The 25554-nt window shown below is 44.9% G+C and overlaps 2 protein-coding genes across 2 annotated transcripts in view; both read left to right on the forward strand.

Moving 5' to 3' along the window:
* The window catches only part of BAG1 (BAG cochaperone 1), a 56992-nt gene extending 43532 nt beyond the window's left edge, over positions 1 to 13460 (forward strand). Inside the window, exon 8 of the mRNA XM_056520761.1 lies at positions 13319 to 13460. The gene's annotated coding sequence lies outside the window, so the exon portion shown is untranslated. The remainder of the gene's footprint in view (positions 1 to 13318) is intronic.
* A 4292-nt stretch (positions 13461 to 17752) lies between these two features.
* ZNF830 (zinc finger protein 830) overlaps positions 17753 to 25554 on the forward strand; it is a 42586-nt gene continuing 34784 nt past the window's right edge. Inside the window, exons 1-2 of the mRNA XM_056520762.1 lie at positions 17753 to 17957; positions 20859 to 20958. Of these exons, the coding sequence (XP_056376737.1) occupies positions 17845 to 17957; positions 20859 to 20958 (213 nt within the window). The 5' untranslated portion in view covers positions 17753 to 17844. The remainder of the gene's footprint in view (positions 17958 to 20858; positions 20959 to 25554) is intronic.

The raw sequence follows: 25554 nt of genomic DNA on the forward strand, positions 1-25554 counted from the left end.
CTGAACTTGTTCCGCGCAAAGAAAGAACATGTCCATTCTTTGCGTGGATTCCACGGGCACTGCATAGCCGTCAATGGTGACTGCTCAGTGCCCCGCTGCTTTAGCGCCGAAGCTATTCCGGCGGCGGCCGCCAGGCGGAATCTCCGCTCGCGGAATTCAGCCGCGAGAATTCCATAGTGTGAACGGGCCTTAGAAATACAGATATGTGGCTTAGTAGTATGAATTCTTTCATATATACATTAAAGGGGTTATCCAGCTAATTTAAAAAAAAAAAATTTTTTAAACCTCAGATCAGCATAGGACATTAACCTTGCTTCTGTTATTCTATTGTGACATTTTTATCTCCTGTATATGGCTCTGATGTGCCTTTCTGCCCTCCTACTTGTTCCCTTCCCTGCAGGCTGTCGTTAAACTACAGGTCCCAGGATTCTTTTTCTGCTCTGCACTCACTTGCTCCTAACTGCCATGTCTAGGCAACCATTCCCATCCTGCTTTCACCTGCTAGAAACCTGTTGTACGGCCCGGTACTTTCACAATACTAATAACATGGTAATTTACTAAATGTGTTTATTACCCTTCTGCCCGAAATATTAGCCCTAAAACAGGCAATAAACTATAGCACATATATGTAGTATATATACATATATAATTTATAGTATAAAGTATATAGGTATACATACTGCAAGAAGAAAGAGGAGTCCAGCGTCCGATAACTCAGAGGATGATATTTATTTCACCAGATGGTCATAACAGGAACACAAGGTACAGTGACGCGTTTCGGCCTTACAACAAGGCCTTAGTCATACATTGGTGTATGACTAAGGCCTTGTTGTAAGGCCGAAACGCGTCACTGTACCTTGTGTTCCTGTTATGACCATCTGGTGAAATAAATATCATCCTCTGAGTTATCTGACGCTGGACTCCTCTTTCTTCTTGCTGTTCATTTTGGGCGAGGTCCACGCCCTGTCCGCGCGCACCTGGGGTGAGCTGAAGCACTGTTGTTTCTCAGGTATATATACTATATACTTCATAGACACAAACACACACACACACACACATATATATATATATATATATATATATATATATATATAATGTGTGTGTGTGTATATATATATATATATATAATGCTATACATATATAATCTATAGTATAGAGTATATGTGTGTGTATATATATATATATATATATATATATATATATATATATGCGCTATACTATATAGCAGTGATGGCCAATGTTTTTGAGCCCCAGTGCCCAACCCATAATGTACTAGGGGTGTGAATCGCCAAGAATTTGGTGATTCGATTCGAATCGCGATACCAGTGTGGCGATTCGATATATCCCGATATATCGCGATACCGTCTAGGTGACGATACATCGCGATATATCCCGATACATCACCCACCTGGGAGCATTCATAGATCCCAATAGACGCTGCTGTCAGCTTTGACAGCGGCGATCTAGTAGTCCGGTGCTCACTTTTCTCATGTTATCCCGTCCGTGCTGCAAAATAAAAGAAAACGCACTTTATCTTACCTGCCAACGAGCCCCCGGAGCTCCGGTACAGGTGTTCGGTCCCCGGGCTGTATTCTTCTTACTTCCTGTTAGCCCGGCACGTCACACGGAGCTTCAGCCTATCACCAGCAGAGGCGGGACATCGCTGCGGCCAGTGATAGGCTGAAGCTCCATGTGACGTGTCGGGCTAACAGGAAGTAAGAAGAATACAGCCCGGGGACCGAACACCTGTACCGGAGCTCCGGGGGCTCGTTGGCAGGTAAGATAAAGTGCGTTTTCTTTTATTTTGCAGCCCGGACGGGATAGCATGAGAAAAGTGTGCACCGGAGTACTCCTTTAATAGCCAGCCGCGGCGATCGCCGCATGCTGGCTATTAGCGGCATCCCCCGGCTACTGAAATCAGCCGGGGGTCGCATAGTACGGAGCGGGCACGAGTCGGAGCCCGCTCCATAGCCGTGTCAGATCCGGCCTGCCCGGCTCCACAAATGTGGAACTTCTATCTCCTGATGCCCAGGACAGGACATGCTGTTCCGGGCGTCAGGAGATAAAAATTCCACATCCCTAAAAGAATCGATTCAAAAATATTTTGAATCGATTCAGTATCGGCAAATGAAAAAATCGCGATTATCGCGAGAATCGATTTTTTCTTACATCCCTATAATGTACGCCAACTTTTTTTCCCTTAAAGTGCCAGCACAGCAATTAAATCAGAATACTGAGGTTTACATTTAGAAAGAAAGTACTTAGGTAGGCAGTATGTTCCCCCACATTAGGTTGCAGTTCCCCCACATTAGGTTGCAGTTCCCCCACATTAGGTTGCAGTTCCCCCACATTAGGTAGGCAGTATAGTTCCCCCACATTAGGTAGGGAGTATAGTTCCCCCACATTAGGTAGGCAGTATAGTTCCCCCACATTAGGTTGTAGTATGCTCTCCCACATTAGGTTGTAGTATGCTCTCCCACATTAGGTTGCAGTTCCCCCACATTAGATTGCAGTTCCCCCACATTAGGTTGCAGTTCCCCCATATTAGGTTGCAGTTCCCCCACATTAGGTAGGCAGTATGTTCCCCCACATTAGGTTGTAGTTCCCCCACATTAGGTTGCAGTTCCCCCACACTAGGTTGGCAGTATGTTCCCCCACAGACATACAGCCTTCAGCCATATACAGTGTATGGCTGGAGGCTGTATGTCTGTGTACTGCCTCACAGTGCTCCACTAGGACCTCTCCGGAATGCGCTTTCTCATAGATGACAATGCATTTCCATGCGGAGCCGTAAAAAAAAAAATAGACATGTCTATTCTTTCTGCGGACACTGGTATTAGAATTTCTGTGCCAGATGTTTCCGGATGTTTCCGGTGCGGAAATTCTGCTGTGTGCACAGTGCAGCATAATCCCATTGAAATCAATTAAAAGGGGAGGGAAGGTTGGGAACAACGCGCACAAACGTAAGTGACTGAGAGGGGCCCGGGCCTGCACTAAGTAGCGAAGGCTGCAGGACCCTCCCATAAACCCAGGCTGTTACTCAGCCTTTTACTTATGGTCGGAACCTTCCGCCTGCTCAGTATACCCCCCACCCTTCCCTTAGAACCTCTAACCAAATCCCCCTCATCCTATCAGCGGCTAGTGGTGTGCCCGAGCCGCCGTCGGGGTTACACCTAAAGAGGGCAAAGACATAACTTAGGAACAAGTTTATTTAGAAAACCAGAGATTTAACAGCTGAGATCATTTCATTTTGAGGATCATGAATATATGATACAAAACAACCCGACCTCCATCTGCCCAATCTCTTAATCACATGGGCTGGGACATGATTACTGGATGCTGCCTAAGCTGCCCCAATCCTAAACGAATGTCCTGAGAACTGAGATGCATCCACTCCTAGTGTCCTAAGTAATATTCTAATGTGCGTTACAAACACACTAGTGGTAAGTGGTTTATTCGGAAAGGGTAGCAAGGGCTCTAGCAGGGATACATCTCCTCGAGATGACTAGAACTCTCTAAAGACCACCACCCGACGCCAATCATGACCTGTGGCAAAATACAGCACTATAACGTCACTCAAAGAGGTTTTGGTGGATAGGAGTGACAGCTGTGCATGCTTAGGGTAAACTTGCAATTGCCTGACCTGTCAGGCATCTGTGGGGAGATGTTTTCCCCACATGAGAGCTAGTGAACTCCCCCAGCCTGAGAAAACCATAGAATGCCAGATATATTACCACTTTCAGGACTTTACTGTGGAGGCTACCAAACGGGTTGGAATCCAACAGAGCGGATAATTGTCTGAACAGACATCCTGAAATCGGCAACCTCTGGTGCTCGATGATAGGCCTAGATTTCTGCACACCCCTCAAAATGGATCGAACTGTGTGTGCTGAAAAGATGGACGCTAACCCTGGGTTTTCTAAAGCTAAATAGTGCTGAATCCCCGCTAGATATTGCTTAATTGTATTATGACTTAGATTAAGATCAGAGTGGCAAAACCCCACAAATGTAAGGATATGAGAGATGATGTCCTGATCTTGTAGCGGAAAACGATTCTTGAACTCACAATAAATCTTCCACGCATGAGCATACTTCTTTGCTGTATTCTCAGATGATCAAATATTTTGTAACATACATCAAATGATTCAATTCATCATCAGGTCTGCGAGTAGAGCTACTGGTGTGGCTATTGTGTCCACACCAGGCATGACCTGAAAGAAAAGACTTATGTTAGCTCGTGATAAAACGTCTGCTGCTACGTTCTTTGCACCTTCAATATGCTCATATGAAATGCGGAAATCATATTTAAACCGCTGCATTGTCTGAAAAAAACGTAACCGATTTCCTGACCCAATACTTAACCCATACAAAAGTTGCCGCTACAATGGGAACAATTTCAAAAAGAGCAGAAGTGGTAGAAAAATTTTCAATCTGTACCACTTCCTCTGGCCATGGTCCTGCTATCCAATGTGAGTCCCAAATAACTCCGAACCCTGAAGAAGAGGCATCCGAAAAAATCCCGAGGATGGATGCTCCTAATACTGGGATAAAGAACGAAACACCATTCCATGAATGGAGGAAATGGTACCACATCATGAGATCTTTCATCGCATCATCGTTTAAATATATCATGGCCTGTTGGTCGGCAACTACCGGAAGTAAAGTAAGCAATCTGGACACAAAGGAACACCCTTGAGAAATTATTCGTGTTGCAAAATTTAACATGCCCAGTAACCTTTGTAACTCTAACTTGGTACAACGATGATTCCTTATGAAAGCTTCCATGACCTGATTAATGCGAGCCAATTTGTAACCTTGCCTCCATCTTAACCGTATCTAAAATGATACCTAGGAACATAAGAACTTGACTGGGACCCTCCATCTTCTTCTCTGATACTTGAACTTCTAAGATATTAAATAACTTCCTCATGTTCGACAGTCCCGCCGGAGCCTGCAAGGGTGGTTCAATGACAAGAAAATCGTCAAGATAATGAATAATCTTAGGAAAACCTACCACTGACTCCAGGATCCAGTGCAGGGCTACTAAGAGCCAGGGGCTACTTTTCGCCCAGAAAGTAAGTTTTGTGGCAAAATAGTAATTTTCCTGCCATTGAATCCCAAACCATTTCCACAGCTCCGGGCGAATGGGTAATAATTTGAATGCGTCCGTTACGTCTGCCTTGGACAGCCACGCACCTGCCCCTAATTCAATGATAATTTGGATGGCTTGGTCGACGGAGGCGTACTTCATTGAATACTCCTCAGACGGAACCAACGCATTCAAACTAGGAATAGCACAAGAATAGCTGACAGATCATAAACCAAACGTTTTTTATTTGAATATTTGCCTACCGCCAAACCCACTGGACTAATACGCCAAGTGTCACACGGAATTACTCGAAAAGGTCAGATGACATAGCCCTTCTGGACTTCTGCCTGGATAAGCGGGGTAAACGCAACCGGATCCCTTCAAGCTGACTGCAGATTCCGACATGTGTGAGGTTGCTGAGGCACTGCCACCATGCCTGTGTGAAACCCCTGTCGGAACCCCTGCAACAGCCACGAGACCCGTGAAGGATCTGGGTGCTCCCGCAGGAACACCGACAGAGTCACCACATTTACCACGCTTAGTTAGGCATTTTTCTGCGGGCACTGACTTTTTGGGTGAGCTCTAAAGCATTGAGAACAGACATGGAGAAGTCTACATTGCGAATAATTGCACGTGGACCAATTATAATTATTGCACACCTGTGCCTTACCTAAATATTTAATTGGCCTACCTAGTTTATCCAGACCTGCTGCTGGTTTTTGCTGAAATCCTGCGGAAATACCCATGCCTTTGGCGCCACTGGTAGAGGCTTGCGCATTCTCTTGCCCACACCATGCCGTGGTATGAGCAATGGAATTGCAGTTGGCACATGCTGGGGCTTTGAGTCCCGCAAAATGACGGCAAAAAAGCTCCGTATCTATTTCCGCCCAGTCCGTCTTATGTTGAAACTGAAACAGAGCTGCTGCGGCCTTAGCTGCAAATGATAGATGATAATTGTAAAATGCTGTCCCCCCCCCCGTACTTGTGCCCTAAGTCAGTAAGTTTATACAAATACATATCAAGTTCTTCCCTGCGCTGGGGATAGACAGAGAAAATCACATCACGGTACCCACTGAATGCAAGCATAAATTCTGGCAAAGTCAGTTTACGAGTTAACCGAACGTCCTTACTCTTAAGGATGACGGACACTTCGCCACAAGCAATGGTCTTGCTGTCCACCAGATCCTGTGATGCAATTAGTAACGAAGCTAGATTTACATCTTTCCCTTCCAAAATATCCTTACGGATATTTTGGGGAATGAAATGGGACGGAAGAACTCGGGGTGACATAGCAACAGTACCTGATGAACCGGCTTGTGACGGAGTTGATACCCCCATCCCTGCAGCAACCATTGGCTGCAAGGAACCTCCCGGTGATGAAATCGCCGTATCTGTGCTTCCTTGCACTGAAATTGGTAAACTCATGGGTGTCGGGTCTGCTGCACTGCCCGTCATCACTGCCGAAGCTAATTGGCCTCCATAGAATCCATCCTGTTCCTGAATTTTGCCATCGACGAGGAAAAACCTCCCATCATACCGTGCAGCTGAGTTAAAGCTGCCTGTATGGAGGACAGCTGATCTTCCTGCTGGCTCGGTCCCGGATTATCAGCCAACATAATACGGTATAGCTTCACCTTCCTTGCCGTGGTGGGAAACGGAACCCCTCGTCTGCGCAGCTCGGCCGTGATCTTGGGAACTGCCAGTGACCCTGCTGGGACTGACATACACTGCTGATCTCATCACACATATGTAAATGCATATATACATTTCCCCACCAGTATACATGCCTATACATATGCTACCTACCTATCTAATTCCCGTACCTCAAACCCAGCAACCCCTGAACACCTAACCTCTACTTGAGTTATCCCCCCCCCTTATAGTTGTCACACAAAATACTGCATGAACCAGCATGCCCCCACTGTCCGTAGCAGTACGGGAGTGTAGGCACAGGGCTATACACGTCCATGTTAGCCCTGTGATGAATTCAGTATATGATGTATGTGGCCCGTTGTTACTGTACATATGTATATACAATTATACGCCTTTGACCAGGGACCATCTTCATTTGCTGCACCCCTGACCCGACATCGCACGGCGGGATGCCCCGCCACCACAGCACGCCGCTGCGGCCTCCACCACAGCACGGCGACCTGAAGCCCCGGCACTCCGAAGAGGCTTCTCTACTCCTGGCGGCAGGACGAGGCCACCCAGCACACAGAGTCCCCGCCGGTCCCGTTCGCTGGGCCGGGAACCGTCGCCGGCGGAAATCCCCGTCGCATCTATCAGGGAGCCGCTCACGCCTGCCGCAGTCCCAGGCCCACGAATCCATCTAGTCAGGACTGCTTCCAGCAGGATGCCAGGCCTCCCCTACGCGCCACTGCCACGGTGGAGGCCCGGAATGAAAGGACCTCCACCATCGCACGGTGCACTAGAGCCCCAGCACCCCGCCGAGTACTCACCCGATCTGGACCTGAACGCCGCTCCTTCCCACGTGGTTACTCTGCTACCATAAGTCCCACCTCTCAAACAACGCGCGCGAACGTAAGTGACTGAGAGGGGCCCGGGCCTGCGCTAAATAGCGAAGGCTGCAGGCCCCTCCCATAAACCCAGGCTGTTACTCAGCCTTTTACATATACACATATAGTAGATATACACACACATTGTATATATTACACACACACAGTATATTATACACACGGGGAGATTTATCAAAGCCTGTCCAGAGGAAAAGTTGCCCATAGCAACCAATCAGATCGCTTCTTTCATCTTGCAGAGGCCTTGTTAAAAATGAAAGAAGCGATCTGATTGGTTGCTATGGGCAACTGGGCAACTTTTCCTTTGCGCAAGTTTTGATAAATCTCCCCTACAGAGTATATATATTACACACACACAGAATATATTATACACACACACAGTATACATCTTTTACACACAGTGTGTGTGTGTGTATATATATATATATATATATATAGTAAATTTGGGAAGCTGTATTAGTCCAGTGATGCATATGCAAATCAAAAACATTTCCGGTATCTTGTAATACTTTTTTATTGGACTAACAGAATTTTGTAGAGACAAACTTTCGGGATTCCTCCCTTCTGTTAGTCCAATAAAAAAGGTATTACAAGATGCTGAAAATGTTTTTGATCTGCATTTATATATATATATATATATATATATATATAAATGTATGGTGCCAGCACCCCAGACTTTCAGTCCATTTAGACATCCAAAGCAATGGTGCAGCACTCCCAAAAAAAAGTGAATTTATTCTCTCATGTCAAAATACAAATAGCAATGTTTCATCTCCTCCATGGAGCCTTTTTCAAGCATCTTCATGCTTGAAAAAGGCTCCATGGAGGAGCTGAAACGTTTTGACATGAGATAATAAATTCACTTTTTTTGCCATATTGGAGTGCTGCACCACTGCTGTGGATACATATATATATATATATATATATATAATTACACACACAGACAGACACACTTTTCTTTTATTGCACAAATGCTCTTTGGGTTCACATGTCAGTACCCTGCAGGCCTTCTCACAGACGACCCTTTGCAGCCTCTCCCTGCCCCTCCGCCCTTCTCCTCAGTTCTGAGGGTAGAGAAGAGAAAGCAGCCTGGGAGGAAGGGAAGGGGCTGAAGACAGAGCAGGGGAGGGAAGAGAGGTGGCGCATGCCTCTAGCTGTTACAAAACTACAACTCCCAGCATGTCCGGACAGCAAATGGGCATGATGGGTGTTGTAGATTTGCATCAACTGAAGGCAACCTGATTGGGTTCTATACTTACAGTGAGTCTTGCCACACACACTTTCTGTGCAGGTACTGACACTGCCATGACTTATTCCTACAGAGGGATGGTCCATTCATTATAAAGCAACAGTGAAATGAGAATAGAAGGGAAGAGCATCACAGCTTCTGCATTTCTTTGTTCCATTCATAGGGCTCGCAGGAAGGCACTCTGAGCACCCCTGCATGTTCATGACAGCCTCCCTGCGAGCCCTATGAACAGAATGAAGAAATGCAGAAGCTGTGATGCTCTTCCCTTCTATTCTCATTTCACTGTTGAAAAATATACATACATGTAAATAACTTGGGAATAGCAGTACCCAAAGTATAGAAGGCAGCAGGCAATGTGCAAAGCGGTTTGTTGGTTGCTCTGGGGCATTGCTAGGCAGGAGAGACGTTGGCAAGCCAGGCCCCAGAGTCACATGGTTTCGGATGGTGGGGGCTGCTGAATTTGGGACAGCAGCTGAGACGGAAATGCAACAACAGGGGAGCGGATCAACGCTTTCATGAAATTTCACCATAATAGAAATGGTGAAAGGACACAACATTTTTAATGGATGTAAATTTTATGAATTTAAATCTGGTAAGGAGGGGACTAATGAAAGATTAATAATATTAACTGGAATGCCCCTTTAATCGTGGCAGGAAGAAAGGTCTACTTCTGTTTATTTACATTATAAAAGTTTATCATTGGGTTTATACATTTTTATTTTATTTTGGTAGCAAAAAATTTCACATTTTTGTGCAGTGGTTCACAATTGCTGAAAAGTTGTATGTGCAAGTACTTAAATTATCGTGCAACTTCACACCAGGTCAGACCACACTTAGGGTGCATGCACACCACGTTTTAGCTATAGAGTTCCTGTATACGGTTTCAAGTTAAAAACCGCATGGAACTGTATGCATTGACTTAACATTGTAAACCGTATGTCAAACGCATCATCCGGTTTAGTCCATTTTGCATCCTATACGGTTTTGTCCGTTTTTTTACCCGTACCCAAAACAGTAGTCTACCATGTTTTTTGGCCCGGGTGAAAAACTGTATTAAACCGTATACTCTTTTTTATTTATTTTTTTTTTAACATAGGAGTCAGAACTGTATGTGCGTATGGTTCCATCCGGTTTTCACCATACAGTTTTTGAATTTGTACAGTTTTTTTTCTTGGAATTTCAATCAAACAAGTGAAACTTTATTCAAAATGGAGTGAAAAGATAAAAACGTATGCGTATTATTCTTAAAAAAACTGATGCAACCGGACATCATTTTTCAAACTGTATATGGATTTCAACCGTATATGGGTTAAAATGTGTACACATGTTTTGATACAGTTGAGTCAGGTTTTGAGGAATCTGTTTTTCATCAAAAACCTGATACAGGAACTGTATTGCAAAAACGCGGTGTGCATGCACCCTTAGAAACTTGTCTACATACTCCTCTTTGAGAAATGTAAGGGAAGTAAGAAGAATTTGATTTACACAGACAATGATACATTTCCCCCATTTGTCCTAGAAATCAGAAATCAGTACCTGCCCAAGAGGACATGATTTACTAATGTGATCTTTCTTGGATCTATTAAAAGATAATTTTACTGGATTTATTTTAAAAAGGATGATTCACCCATACTAAACCCAATACACAGAAGGTATTACTTACTAGCTCCTGTTGCTAATATGCAAATTTCCACCTGTGCGCAATGCGGGTCGGAGCTGGCATTGTGGACATTCCTTCCTCTATCCTCTTGCTCAGATATGCTCTCCTACCTCCTAAATATGCATAAACTCTTTACTCTCAAACCTTTATGGAGCACTCAGGTGATCATAGTCTCTCATTAGTGTTGAGCGGCATAGGCCATATTCGAATTTGCGAATATGTGGACGAATATATTCGCTAAATTTGCATATTCGTAATATTCGCGTTTTATTTTTGCATATGCGAAAATTAGCATATGCAAAAATTAGCATATGCAAAAATTGGCATATTCAAAAATTAGCATATGCGAAAACTAAGAGAAGCGAAAATTCACATATGCGAAAATTCGTATGCCAGTCTCAGACAGTAGTATTATAGCCTTCTTTACACCACACAAGCTGGAAGCAGAGAGGAATGATCACTGTGATGTGTACTGTGCAAAAAAAAAACAACGAATATTCGTAACTTCGAATATATTGTGCTATATTGGCGAATGTTTGCGAATATGCGATATTCGCGAATAAAATTCGCATTGCAAATATTCGCGAGCAACACTATCTCTCATGTCATGAAGACCTTAGAGTCAAGAGCCTATGCGTATTTAGGAGGTGGGAGGGCATATCTCAACAAGGGGGATGTAGAAAGCGATGTTCACAATGCCAGCTCCTGCTTCCATTGCGGGGTAAATTTACATATTAGCAATGGAGCTATAACTCTGCAACGGCAGCACCTATCTAAATAAGTAATACCTCCTTTTTAATCCGGTTCATCTGCACTAAACCAGCAGTCAAAGAGCAACAGCAGAGCGATCTCCCTTTAGCTCTGTGTGTCTGCTCGCAGTGGTGGATTTCCCGCCGGCAGTCACTAGCTGACACACAGAGCTACTCGGCCACAGCAGGGAACTTGCTCCGCAGTTGCTATGTGACTTCCGGTAGCACATCTGCATTGTCAAATATATTGCGGATGCGCTGTGTGTGTGACCACTGCTTATTATGCAGGTGTACGCACCAGGATTCATCCCATGTAGAATCAATCCCTTTAAATGAAGACTTATAAAAGTCAGGGGGTTAAATGAAGAGCATATGCATTCATTGGCGAAGACTGATGAGAAATGTTGGCATCATATATAAACTTGCCTGTATTCTAATTTGCATATGAAATGTGCTGTTCATTTTCATTTTTTGTTTTGTGAATTATTATTTTTTTTAAATATTGCGTGTTATACAGAAATGTTTCAATGCACTATGTAGTTGTCTCTGTAACTTGACAATGTATTGAAAAATTAAATAAACTTTGATGTTCTATTAAGAGTCTAGTTTTATTTTTTATTTTTTTATTTAAAGTGTCTTATAAGGCTGTGTGTACTTTTACATACATTAAATGGGGTACTCCAGGGAAGTTTAGAAACATAAAAATGCCCCAAAGCCACTACAATACTTGTTCTGTGTCCCCTCTAGTTATCAATGTGGTTTTTGCAGCTCCTTTGCCCCCTGATGTCTCCTAAATACTTTTTCCTTGTTTGCAGCACAGACTACAACTCCCAGAAGTCAGTGCAGCTCTGTGTAATGGCTGCCAGTCAACTGCTTTCACTATCTGTGTGCACTGCAACTCACACACTGTACATGTCTTTTCTTTCAGACTCGCCTTCCCCCAGCCATTAATCATGCTGTGCTCTGAATAGAAGAAGTCAGTGATTAGATTTTCAGCAGAAAAACAGCAGCTATGTGCTCAGATGTGACTGAGAATCTTCACTGCTCTTCTCTCACAACTCACAAGCTCCTCACACAGGGAGGAGAGGATGTGTGGCTGTACAGCCAGAGCTCTAGACCAAACAGACAGAAATCAGGTGTGGTTGTCTTGAAGGGTGGGGGCTAGGTCTCACTGAGGAGACAAAGTGGATCTAAAAATTACATTTTTCTCTCACTTGCTGCATGTAAGTGACAGCAGAAAGAGAGCAACTACTCTCTAAAGCTAATGAATGATATTTAGACAAATACATAGGTTGGTGAGAGGGAAAGGATGGGCTATGGGTTTAGTTCCCCGGTGTACCCCTTTAAAAATAATCAATGTTGCATAGAGAATTGATATTCTATATTAATATCATATATACGCATTAAGATGATGCACCTGCTGCACCTCGGTTACAGACTACAAACACTGCATGAATCGTCTGCCCCCTAGTCCTCTGTAACTGCTCAGCATCATAGATACATCTGAGGTCAATGCAGTTCTGTATTATCAACAAAGGTGACATATCATTTTTCTCTCTGAAGACTTTTGAGCAGCATTTTTTTTTTTTTTTAAATTGCATGTTAGTGTGTGAGAGGGGAAAGGGGTATTAAGCATAAATCATTTGAGAGAGACAGAACATGATTCTTAGGAAATGTCCTTTGAACACTTAAATGTGTTATCCAGGAATAGAAAAACACAGCTAATTTCTTGCAAAAACAGCTCCACGTCTGTCTCCAGGTTGGGTGTGGTTTTACAACTTGGCTCCATTCATTTTAATGGAACGAAGCTGCAGAACCACACCCAACCTGGAGACAGACGGGGAGTGGTTTTTGAAAGAAAGTAGCTCTGTTTTTCTATTGCTGGATAACACCTTTAACTTGCAAGTTTTCAAGTAGGCATGTTATCAAAATCAAAGAAATAAAGTAAAAATCAGCACCCCAAATACTGTGGCTTGACATCATGGGCTCAAAGGCTGAAGAAAAAAATGTAATAGAATATATCCCTTTAACTAGGCTCCATGTCCAGCTTACAGCACTCCTGGCAAACAGCTGTTGCAGAAGCCACGTCTTGCTGAGAATTTCCCCTGCAATGGCTGCTGCAGAAGAAAAGTAAATATTGCATTGTGTACATTGAGATATATGTGCGTCTACATAATAAAAAGATGAATTGAGTCTTCGACTGTGGCTCTCTGTTCTTGTGCATAGCGGATAGTCCAAAGTAGAGACCCATGCCTTCCATAAATGGCATTATGAGATATTTTCTGTGAAAACCTAATATAAATAAAGTGCAAATGATTAGAATATTCTAAGAAAGAATTGTGGGGGCAGCTTAGGATACTTTTACAACACCATGTTTTGAGTACTTTTTTTTAACATCCGTAGCCTGACCACTGCTGTCAGTTCACATCATTAAACCTGCGGTCAGGCTGGGCCAATAACACGGATGAAAAATGCTCCCATAATATGTTCATGCAAAACCGGACTTATTGGTTAGTTTACACAATATTTGTGACTTTTTACAACTAATTCATTTATCCCTTCCCAACCCCATAATTAAAACTTTTTGCTCAAATCTTTTTCCTCCTTACCATCTAAGGGTCTATTCACACGGCAGAAATTCCACTTGTGGAATTCTGCCTCAAATGAAAGCCCAATAGACTTCTATGGGATTCCACTCTCCCATTCACACTTCTGAATTTCCGCTTGCGGAAATTCAGAAGTGTGAATGGGAGTGCGGAATCCCAAAGAAGTCTATTGGGCTTTCATTTGCGGCAGAATTCCGCAAGCAGAAATTTTGCCTTGTGAATAGACCCTCAGGGGGCATTCACACCACGATTCTTACATCCGGGGACTGGATCTGGCTGGGAGATGTAAAAACAGTTTGCTCCCGTATCCCAGCTAGACCCGGCCCCCATCTCATTCATTTGAATGAGCCGACCAGAGTCAAATAGTGACCTGAGCACGTGTCTAGAAGGGGAGTGGGACGCTGTCGTCCACAAGGGGTCAAAGGTTGAATTATGGAAGGTAGAAGTGATTCTCATGCCTACTGGTAGGTGGTGTAGCTTTGCGCCTAAAAAAGTACCTTTGCGCACAAAATAACGACTTTTGACAAAAGTCGCAAATGATAAACATGTGACCACTGCATGGTCAAAAAGAAAAAGTTCTACGGGTAGGCAAAAAGAGTGAAACTGTCTATATCAAAAGATGCATAAAAGTCGCTAAATATGCTGCTTGCGCCTGAACTGCGCCAAAACATAGACAAAAAATGCTCTAAAAGCAATGATAAATCTCCCCCTATGTCTATGCCATTGACTGAGCAGTTTCATTACTGTTATATTTGTATAGTTCGGACATTTAGGCACGCAGTGATAACACATTTGTTTAATTTATTTTAAAAATTTTAATAAAACTTTTATTAAAGATGGGACTTATTCACATTTATTCCCTTTTCTTCACTATTTTTAACCCCCATCACATGCAATCTCTCTATTGTATACACAGAACAGTGTTATTAGTACTCTATTAGTGAAGGCTGCTGAAGCTGCCTGCAGGATTGAATCGCTGATCATACTGGCCGTAGGCAGTTAGGGACCCCTCCGCCTGTCTTCTGAGCTTATTGATTTCGATGCGGTGGTCCTGATCAGAGGAAAACTGTGTCCCTATAGCCGAATGTGACTCATGCAGTGATTGGTTGAGCCATGCACACCTCCAGCTACAGGGACACCGTTTTCTCCATCCCTGCTTCCTCGCAAGACGGGAACACAGTTTCTCCACACATCTCTCCGCTGCTTAGGGTGCATGCACACCACGTTTTTGCTATACAGTTCCCGTATACGGGTTTCAGGTTAAAAACCATACGGACCCGTATAGAAAACCATATGCATTGACTTAACTTTGTAAACTGTATGTCAAACGCATCATCCGGTATAGTCCGTTTTGCGTCTTATACGGTTTTGTCCATTTTTTACCCATACCCAAAACCGTAGTCTACCACTTTTTGTTGGTCCGAGTGAAAAACCGTATTAAACTGTATACTTCTTTTTTTTAACATGTCAATGGGAACCGTACAGAACCGTATGTGCGTACGGTTCCATCCGGTTTTCACCATACGGTTTTTGACTTTGCACAGTTTTTTTTTCTTGGAATTTCAATCAAGTGAAACTTTCTTCAAAATGGAATGAAAAGTTAAAAATGTATACGTTTTTTTTCTTAACAAACGGATGCAACCAGACATAATTTTTCAAACCGTATACAGTTTTTAACCATGGTATCGGGGACTCGTCTAATGTCCCCGATACCAAATCCGATACCTGGTGTAGTGCTTCACTGCCCCGTCCTCCGGTTCGCATCACTGCTGCTGCCCGCATTATGGCATCTTATGGAGGAGCATGTGACATACAGGTCACTCCACTGCGCCCAGTGTAACGCCACGGAGGAAGCAGAGTGACCTGTATGTCACCTGCTCCTCCTTAAGATGCCATAATGCGGACGGCAGAACGGGGCAGCGCAGTGATGAGAACGGGGCTGCGTAGAGGCGACACTGGACAGTGAGCAACTGCAAAGGGGGGCTGCTGTTTACAGGGTGGATGGGGGGGCCTGCTGGCTACAAAGGGGGGCTGCTGTCTACAGGGGGGGTCCTGCTGGATACAAAGGGGGGCTGCTGTCTACAGGGGGAGTCCTGCTGGCTACAAAGGGGGACTGCTGTCTACAGGGGGGGTCCTGTCTACAGGGGGGGGGGGGGGGTCCTGCTGGCTACAAAGGGGGTCCTGTTGGCTACAGGGGGAGGGGTGGGGTATATTCTGTCTAACGTCTGCAACTATCTTTACTACCTACAAGGGGATACTACCTACTATTAAAGGCAATCTTACAGCAGAGTCACCTGCACTAACTAGAATTCATAGGTAGATAGTGCAGGTGACCCGGTTTCTACCACTGCTCACCATGTGAACATCAGTGCAATAGCTCCGAAGACATCGGTTTTGCCAACACAAATTCCCTCTTCTGCCCAATGGAGAAGAGAGAAATCTTGGCTCATACTACAGCAGCAGCCTCCATTGCACACAAGGAACCCACATATCAGCACGGTAAGCAGCGCCAGAAACCGCGTCACCCTGGTGTCAGATTCCCTTTAAAATAAAAGTACTCGTACTTGGTATCAGCAAATACTAGAATTAAAGTATCGGCAGGACCCCCGTGATCAGGCATCTTATCCTCTATCCTTTGGATAGGGGATAAGATGTCTAAGCGCCGGAGTACCCCTTTATAAAAAAATGGTATCGGGACATCCCTACCGTATACGGGTTGAAATTTGTACACACGTTTTGATACAGTTTAGTCAGGTTTTGAGGAATCCGTTTTTCAAAAACCTGATATGGGAACTGTATTGCAAAAACGTGGTGTGAATGCAGCCTTAGACAAACTGTGCAGTGCAGCCAGAAGAGTACTACACAGCCTTTCTCCCACCCCCCTGCTACCTGTTGCAAGATTACAACTCCCAGCATGCCCTTATAAGTGTAGCCTTTCAACAGCTAGCGGCTGGGATATGTGTGTACTTAGCGGAAAGCAAGGCAACTTGCGTCCTGCCTATGTCCCCGAAGCGGGGATAGAGAAACTGGTGTCCTGGTCTGAGAGCAAGGGGGTAGCGGGGGATGGAGTGAGAGGGAGTGGGGGTGGAAAATACTGTGTCCCCGGTGTGTGTGGCTCAGCCAATCAGTGCAGGGTCCCATTCCGCTTCAGGGACACAGTTTTATTCCATCCTAAAGGGTTATTGCCGGACATAATCCGGATTGGTTTTCTGCGGCAATAGCAATGGGTTCCAGCTATTGCAACAACCGGCTATGAAGTGCGCCTCATAAACCAGAAGCGAGAGTAGGGCGTACATTTACACGCTGTAAATTCGTCAGACGCACACCAAAATGACACTGATTGGTTGCTACGGGCAACTGGTCCACTTTTCACAGCTTTTGATAAATCTTCCTCTATAGGACGGAAAATGTACAAAAAATGAAATATTATAATAAAATATTTTATTATTTCCAGGTTTTTAAAAAAATTTTTAATACAAATATATTGCCAAACGCAGGAATGTCAGGACTAATAAATTCCTCTCTGTGAGAACAAAAGGCAATAGTTCAAAAAAGCGGCCACAGGGTCTCCAGTCCTGGGTCTGTGTAGAATGGAGCTGCTGTTGGGAGAAAACACTTCACCACACCGCCCAGTCATCAGCTCCTGAAACATGGCGGCCACAGGACAAACAATACGTCAGTGTTTCCCAAACCAGCGTACGTCCAGCTGTTGCAAAACTACAATTCCCAGCATGCCCGGACAGCCAAAGGCTGCCCGGGCATGCTGGGAGTTGTAGTTTTGCAACAGCTGGACGTACGCTGGTTTGGGAAACACTGCGCTACAGTAAAATGACATCCTGCGCTGTACACAGCCCCTCACAGCGAGACGGAGCATGCGCCCCAAGCGTGACGTCATTACACGGCGCTGACAGCGGGTGACGTAGTTTACATGAGACGCGAGTAAGGAGGAGAAACATGGCGGCCTCCGGAAAAAAGAAAATAATCCAGCAAGAAGAGTTGAGGAGGTTAATGAAGGCGAAGCAGAGGGAGACTGCAGCCAAAAAGAGGATCGAGTCCCCGCTGGCCAAATATCCTACACTGACTGACGTGTGTGCGGGGTGTCATGGCGTCCTGCCTTACCCAGGCTGCCACAGGCTTCTCCAGGGCTGTTTACCCCTGTGATGGAGATCGCCTTAAGCCTCTGCTACACCCATTGTGCCGTCCGATCGCTCTCAGTGTTATCCCTACGTCTGTAACTGTTTGTGTTGTAGTGTACAGACATTGGTTATATGGTCTGATCACAGGGTGAGACAAGTATAGACATGAGAATACACACAGGAGGAGTATATATGTGCTGTATACCAGCTGAGATACAGGAGGAAAACATAGATCACTATGTATGTGCTGTATACCAGCTTAGATACAGGAGGAATACATAGATCTATATATGTGCTGTATACCAGCTGAGATACAGGAGGAAAACATAGATCACTATATATGTGCTGTATACCAGCTGAGATACAGGAGGAAAACATAGATCACTATGTATGTGCTGTATACCAGCTGAGATACAGGAGGAAAACATAGATCACTATATATGTGCTGTATACCGGCTTAGATACAGGAGGAATACATAGATCACTATATATATGCTGTATACCAGCTTAGATACAGGAGGAATACACAAATCACTATATATATGCTGTATATCTGCTTAGATACAGGAGGAATACACAAATCACTATATATGTGCTGTATACCAGCTGAGATACAGGAGGAAAACATAGATCACTATATATGTGCTGTATACCAGCTGAGATACAGGAGGAAAACATAGATCACTATGTATGTGCTGTATACCAGCTTAGATACAGGAGGAATACATAGATCTATATATGTGCTGTATACCAGCTGAGATACAGGAGGAAAACATAGATCACTATATATGTGCTGTATACCAGCTGAGATACAGGAGGAAAACATAGATCACTATGTATGTGCTGTATACCAGCTTAGATACAGGAGGAATACATAGATCTATATATGTGCTGTATACCAGCTGAGATACAGGAGGAAAACAGATCACTATGTATGTGCTGTATACCAGCTTAAATACAGGAGGAATACATAGATCACTATGTATGTGCTGTATACCAGCTTAGATACAGGAGGAATACATAGATCACTATGTATGTGCTTTATACCAGCTGAGATACAGGAGGGATACATAGATCACTATATATGTGCTGTATACCAGCTTGGATACAGGATGAATACATAGATCACTATAGATGTGCTGTATACCAGCTTAGATACAGGAGGAATTCATAGATCACTATGTATGTGCTGTATACCAGCTTAGATACAGGAGGAATACATAGATCACTAAATATGTGCTGTATACCGGCTTAGATACAAGAGGAATACATAGATCACTAAATATGTGCTGTATACCGGCTTAGATACAAGAGGAATACATAGATAACTATATATGTGCTGTATGCCAACTAAAAATAAGAGAGTCTGTCAGGTCATATTCACAATATGAACTACATACACCATCGGACTGTTATAGGAAATGTGAATTACACATACCAGTGCTGCAGTACTTGTTGCTTAGATCTTTTTACACTTCACTTTATTTGGCAGGTGCAGGAGTCTAGGAAGCGGGACAAGACTGCCCAATTACTGCAGCAGCACACACCACCTGCCTCCCCCATCATTCCTATACATGGTTTGGCTTCTGGGCATGATCTTAAGATAGGGCTCAGTGCCAGATTAAAAATAATAATAATAATTATAATAAAAAACACAACAAAAAAACCTAAACCTTAAATTTGTCCCCATCACTTTGGTGTGCCCCACTGACAGTGATGATGTCCTGTCACAATGTAGAGTGCACAGTGTATGGGATGTCAATGCAGCATCTCCAGAGAGGGACACAGGGTGTGGGCACTGAAGTTTTGGATGGGTTATCTGGCCCCATTCTTGCCACAAACTATAGCCCAGATTTGCCCCTAGCAACCAATCCCAGCTCAGCTTTCATTTTACCAGAGTGTGGAAAGATATGAAAGCTGAGCTGTGATTATGAGCAAAATCTTTTCTGTTTGTTTCTCAGATTGATAAATCTGGGCCTGTGTCTCCTGTCCAGAGCTGGATGTTCATTGTCTAAACGCAATCTTTGTCCATATTCACAACAGACTTGGGTAATAGCTGAAGTAAGCTGTGGTTGATGTACTGCTGCAGTGTGTGCAGTGATATACAGCTATAGACTTTCATTATTCAAACTTGATGCCTCAATATACACTTTATGTGCATTTCAGAGTGTACTACTCTGTTTTTTTTTATAGTACATCCAGAGAATTCAGAGCGCACTCACCCGGAGTCGATCGCCGTACTCAGAGTTCCAACATCGGTTATACTCGGTCCATCTGGAATATCGCAGGAGATAGAGTGGGGGAGTTCTTAGACGCTGGCCACAGTCCGTATCACGCCCTCCGGCGCTTCGTCAGGCCACTCTTGGCCTGACGAAGCGCCGGAGAGCGTGATACAGACCGTGGCCAGCGTCTGAGAACTCCCCCACTCTATCTCCTGCGATATTCCCAATGAACTGAGTATAACCGATGTTGGAACTCTGAGTACGGCGATCGGCTCCGGGTGAGTGCGCTCTGAATTCTCTGGATGTACTATATGGTATGTATTTTTTCTGATAGAGGAGCACTACCCCCAGTACATGTGTAGTCTATCCTCATGCATAGGCTCGGGTGTTGAGTTTATGTGCCGGATTAGTGGATGAAAAGGTGTCCAGATGATCGGATTAGTACAGAGCTGTGTATACATCTAGCGGTGCTGGTGATTTCACTTCTTTGTATGTGCAGATACTCTATGGTTTTCTTTGCTGACATAAAATCATGTTATTTGTCCCAGGTGAATCTAGTTTCTTTATATAATATATGATCAGTTATGAGCCTTAACTATGCGTTGTATACATACAACAGCCTTGGCCAGTTATCCTGTGTTGTGTGCAACCTACAGATAAAAACTGAACTGTTGTGGCAAGCACACATCCTAGGAAAGCAGCATAAAGAGGTAAGACTGATTCCTATTGTATGTTTATTAGCGTCTGTATAGATCTGACCAAACAGTTGTGGGCATGAAATTCCTACTGTGAATATAAATAATCTTTTCCCCCACAAACTGTCTTCCCCTCTAAACTTGTAGTTGTTGACTGTGGGTTGTCTTCCTATTAAAGAGTTATTTCCAACTGCCTCTACCTTGTCTGTCACAATATAGATATAGATATATATATATATAATCATATAAATATAAACACACACATGTCCACCCACACTTCACTTTGCCTTCCTAGTTTTTCTCTGGCTCACTCTGGATTACTCTGACTGTTGAGAACCTTTAGATCACATGATCAAGGTCCTGCCCTAACTGAGGAAAGACTGAGAAAAGAGACTCTCTTTCCCAGGAGTCAGGCAGCTGTCATAAGTAATATAAACAAACCGATAAGGTGGCCGGCACTTTCTTAGCATAGTTCATAAGGTTGAAAAAAGACCAGAGTCCATCAAGTTCAACCTATAACCCTAATGAGTCCCTACTGAGTTGATCCAGAGGAAGGAAAAAAAACCTCATACTAGAGGTAAAAATTCCTTCCCAACTCCAGTGATCTAGTATCCATAACCTGTTATGTTATTACTCTCTAAAAATGCATCCATTCTTGCTATGTGCAGAGAGAGTATGTGAAGTCATCAGTCTACTGCATCAGAGCAGAGCAGTGGTCTGTAACCTAGACAACAAGCTATAAACAAAAGAAGGTGAAGAAATATTTTTTTTTTTAAAGGGCGCAAGAAAGGTTATTATAACTATTTGCAAAAATGTGTAGGTTGACTACAAGGTTAAATAGGATCTTTAAGCTCTGTTTTAATCATTCTAAACATAACACATTTTTAATTGGAATGCTTTGTAAAATAATAAAAATAATCATGCCTTTCTATTGCTTTTACATACTTTGTATGGTGGCCCATTTTATCTGTTCAGTGCTGGTGAGAAGAAGCCACTTGTAGTGTGCTAATTCTTTCTGGCTGACCCACACAATAGCAGGGATCACTCTATGCTAAGGGCACTAATAAACAAAGAGATTCAGCGGGACCATTGTAGCATCTGCTCTGATTCCTTACAGATGAAATCTGAAGTCACTGAATGCACCTAACCCCTTCCCCAGCAATTAAAGCCTTGGCTCAGTGAGGGTGGACCTTTGTCCGCTTTCTACATGTGAATGTTTTCCCTTGTGAGGGTACGTTAACACGAGCGGACCCACAGCGTATTTTACACTGCGGAGCTGCCGCTAAAGGGCCACTGGATGTTGGCTTTACATGTGCCTGCTCGGAGCTGCATTACTCCACTACGAGCAGACACACTGAAGCAATGTGCGAGTTGTCGCGCATGCGCGGAATACTTGCACACCGCGGCCACTCCCCCTGCTCCATGGGCTAGGCCAAGAGTTGCCACAATGTGCGAGTATACTGCTCATGTGTGCTGCAACTCGCACATAGCAGTGTGTCTGCTCTGAGCGGCGTATTGCCGCTCCGAGCAGGCACATGTAAAGCCACCATGCAGCGGTCCTTCAGCGGCACATCCGCAGCGTAAAATACGCTGTGGGTCCGCTCATGTGAACTTACCCTAAAACTCTTCTTCTTTGAAGTAGCAGGCAATGACCAGATATTTTGAAGTCTTGCCACAAGAGCTCAGATTGCTGAAGCCGATTTGTATTCTGACTCTTCTGGGCCTCACAGAGTTACTTTAGGCTGTTATTGCCTATTATCTATTGTAAACAAGGACTGCAGTGTGATGGCTTTTTCTCATGATACAGTCGCTTATGTCGAATGGCTACATGGATTTGACTAGACTAGGACAACACCGCTTGGGTATGGATTTCATAGGATGCAATTTCTGTGCTGTGGTAGAACAGCTAGAGCCCATGCACAATATGGATATTTTGCCTGGGATTCTGCAGCCTTTCATTGAAAGTAATGGGAGGCTTCTGCTCAGTTTACATGTCAAAAGTTCCGTAGCAGAATTTCAGACAAAGAATTTGATTCAGTGCAATAACATGGAAAATAGAAATAATTTTTTGTTTTACAAAATTTACTTTCTCGGTCGGAAACCAATGGGGGACAGAACCGTGGGTATTTGCTCTTGCTACTAGGAGGCGCTGACACTAGGCATGCAAAAAAAGGTAAGCCCCTCCTGGCAGGATATACCCCGCCTACTGACCCTGAGCTTATCAGTTTTAGCTTAGTGTTATAGGAGGCAGACACAGGTCTGGTGCTCTCCAGACCTGGTCTTCTTTTTTTGTTTTAAAGTTAGGGCCTGTCTTAGGTTCTTTTATCACTTTTATTTTCTGTTTTCAGGTGGGGGTTCAGGAGCATGGCGCTACCTGTTCCCCCATATGCGGCTAAAAGGGCACGGGTCATAGAATACAAAATACACCGTTAACCCCCTTCCCACCAACAGCCAGGGCCTGGGGTCGCACCTTGGGTCCAGGTCCCCCTATTTTTCCTGCTTGTCCTGTCTGTTGCAGCATGACGTGATGCAGGTAACTAAAAGGCTGGCTGAAAACATCTCTTAACTTCACTGGCCACACGGGTTAATTCATTATCATGGGGATGGAGCTTCTCTCCACATGCGACAGAGCTCCGCCCACTGCTGCGGCCAGCCTATAGTCTCCTAGCGTGTGCACCTAGGGGTCACTGATAACACCTATCAGCTCCTGGTCTCCTCAGCTCTGCTATACAAGCGGCACAGAGACCTGGTGAGATTGCTCCAATTTTTTCTTTTTACTGACTAATTGGCTACCAGCTATGTCCGACCCCAGACCCGACAACCTCCCCACCCCCACCCAACAAACGATGGCCCTGGTCACCTACTATGCTTGTGTGGGCTGTATGTCCAAAATTCCTGGTGCTTCTACTAAATCCGCCTGCTCCTCCAAGCTAGCCATGCCGTCTGTTTCTGTATCTCCTGATGTTCCGTCAGAATGCGTGGGGACTGTCCCTCCCCCAGGGTGGGTATCTTCCCTTACCCAGTCGATTTCCGAATTGGCTAGGGTCTCCAAATCAGTGGCCTCTGCCTTGGTTCGGTCTTCTCTGCGGGATTCGCCCAGGGAATCGCACTCCCTCTCCCCTGACCCCTTATTCCACCACGCTCACAAGCGTCCTAAAGTAATCTTCTCTAGAGTACACCCAGGTTAGTCACTCTTCCCGCAGGTCTCGCTCCTCTTCCCCGGCAGTGCCCCCTCTCCAGGGGCAATTCTCCGGATCATTGTTCTAGGTCCCCGTCCCCTCCTTCCAGATCGCACTCATCTCAGTCCAAGACTGCCTCAGCAGGTTCCCACTCCCCAGGGGAAGTAGCGGATGATGGGTCAGATTCCGCCTCGGATCATGAGGACTACTCTGCCAGGTCCAAAATGGTGGACGGTTTGGTGTCAGCCATCAGGGACACTTTTCAGCTGGAGGACCCCAAAACCTCGTATCCTGATCGAGAAGTTTCTTTTCGCTGCTTTCGGCATACTCCCAAGGCTTTCAGTTCCCATGCAGAATTTGACGCCTTGTTGGACGTGGCTTGGAAACATCCCTAAAGAAGATTTCAGGGGACCAAGAAGGTTCAAGCTCGGTTTCCCTTTCCTCAGGACCTGGTTTCCAAGTGGACGTTACCACCGATGGTTGTTCGGCGGTCCCTTCTTTAGTGGCTCCATTCTCCCCTCCTTCTTCTGGGGATGTCCTTCCTCCCCCTCCATTGGCAGGTCGTCACGACTGATGCAAGTCTCCAGGGCTGGGGAGGTGTTTTTTGGGACCTGACGGTCCAGGGTCGCTGGTCCCCTCAGGAAACCCGCCTTTCCATCAATCTTCTGGAGCTCCGGGCCATCTTTTTTGTCTCCTCCACTTGGAGAATCTTCTTCAGGTTTGGCCGGTCCATGTTCAGTCGGACAATGCGACGGATGTCGCATACATCAATCACCAAGGCGGCACACGAAGTAGCTCGGCGATGGAGGAGGTCTCCAGGATTCTGTTCTGGGCCGAGGCTCGAGTTCCTGCTCTCTCTGCGATCCACATTCCGGGTGTGCAAAATTGGGAAACGGACTTTCTCAGCCGCTCTTCGGCGGATCCGGGGGAGTGGTCTCTCCATCCAGAGGTGTTTGCACAGATCTGCAATCTCTGGGGGACCCCGAACGTGGATCTCTTTTGCGTCTCGCCACAACAGGAGGGTTCCCCACTTTGTCGTGAAGTAGCGAGACCATCTGACCTCGGCGGTGTACGCTCTGGTCATTCCGTGGTCGTCCTTCCATCTCCCTTACATCTTTCCTCCCCTTCCTCTCCTGCCCAGGTTCTCAGGAAGCTCAAGGCGGAGGGCGTTTTTGCCATTCTGGTGGCTCCAGATTGGCCCAGACACGCGTGGTACGCCGACGTGATTAGGCTGGTCGACGACGTACTGCTGCGTCTTCCACTTTGCCCCGATTTCTCAAGGTCCTCTTTGCCACCCCAGTTTGATGGCGTGGCGGGAGATACCGCGGTATTTAGAGCGTGGGGGTTTTCCTCCGGGGTGGTTCGTACCATGCTTCGAGCACAGAAGCCCTCATCCGCCTGGATTTATCACCGCACTTGGAAAGCTTATTTC

The sequence above is a fragment of the Hyla sarda genome, chromosome 5, assembly GCF_029499605.1.
Source record: "Hyla sarda isolate aHylSar1 chromosome 5, aHylSar1.hap1, whole genome shotgun sequence".
Lineage (NCBI taxonomy): Eukaryota > Metazoa > Chordata > Amphibia > Anura > Hylidae > Hyla > Hyla sarda.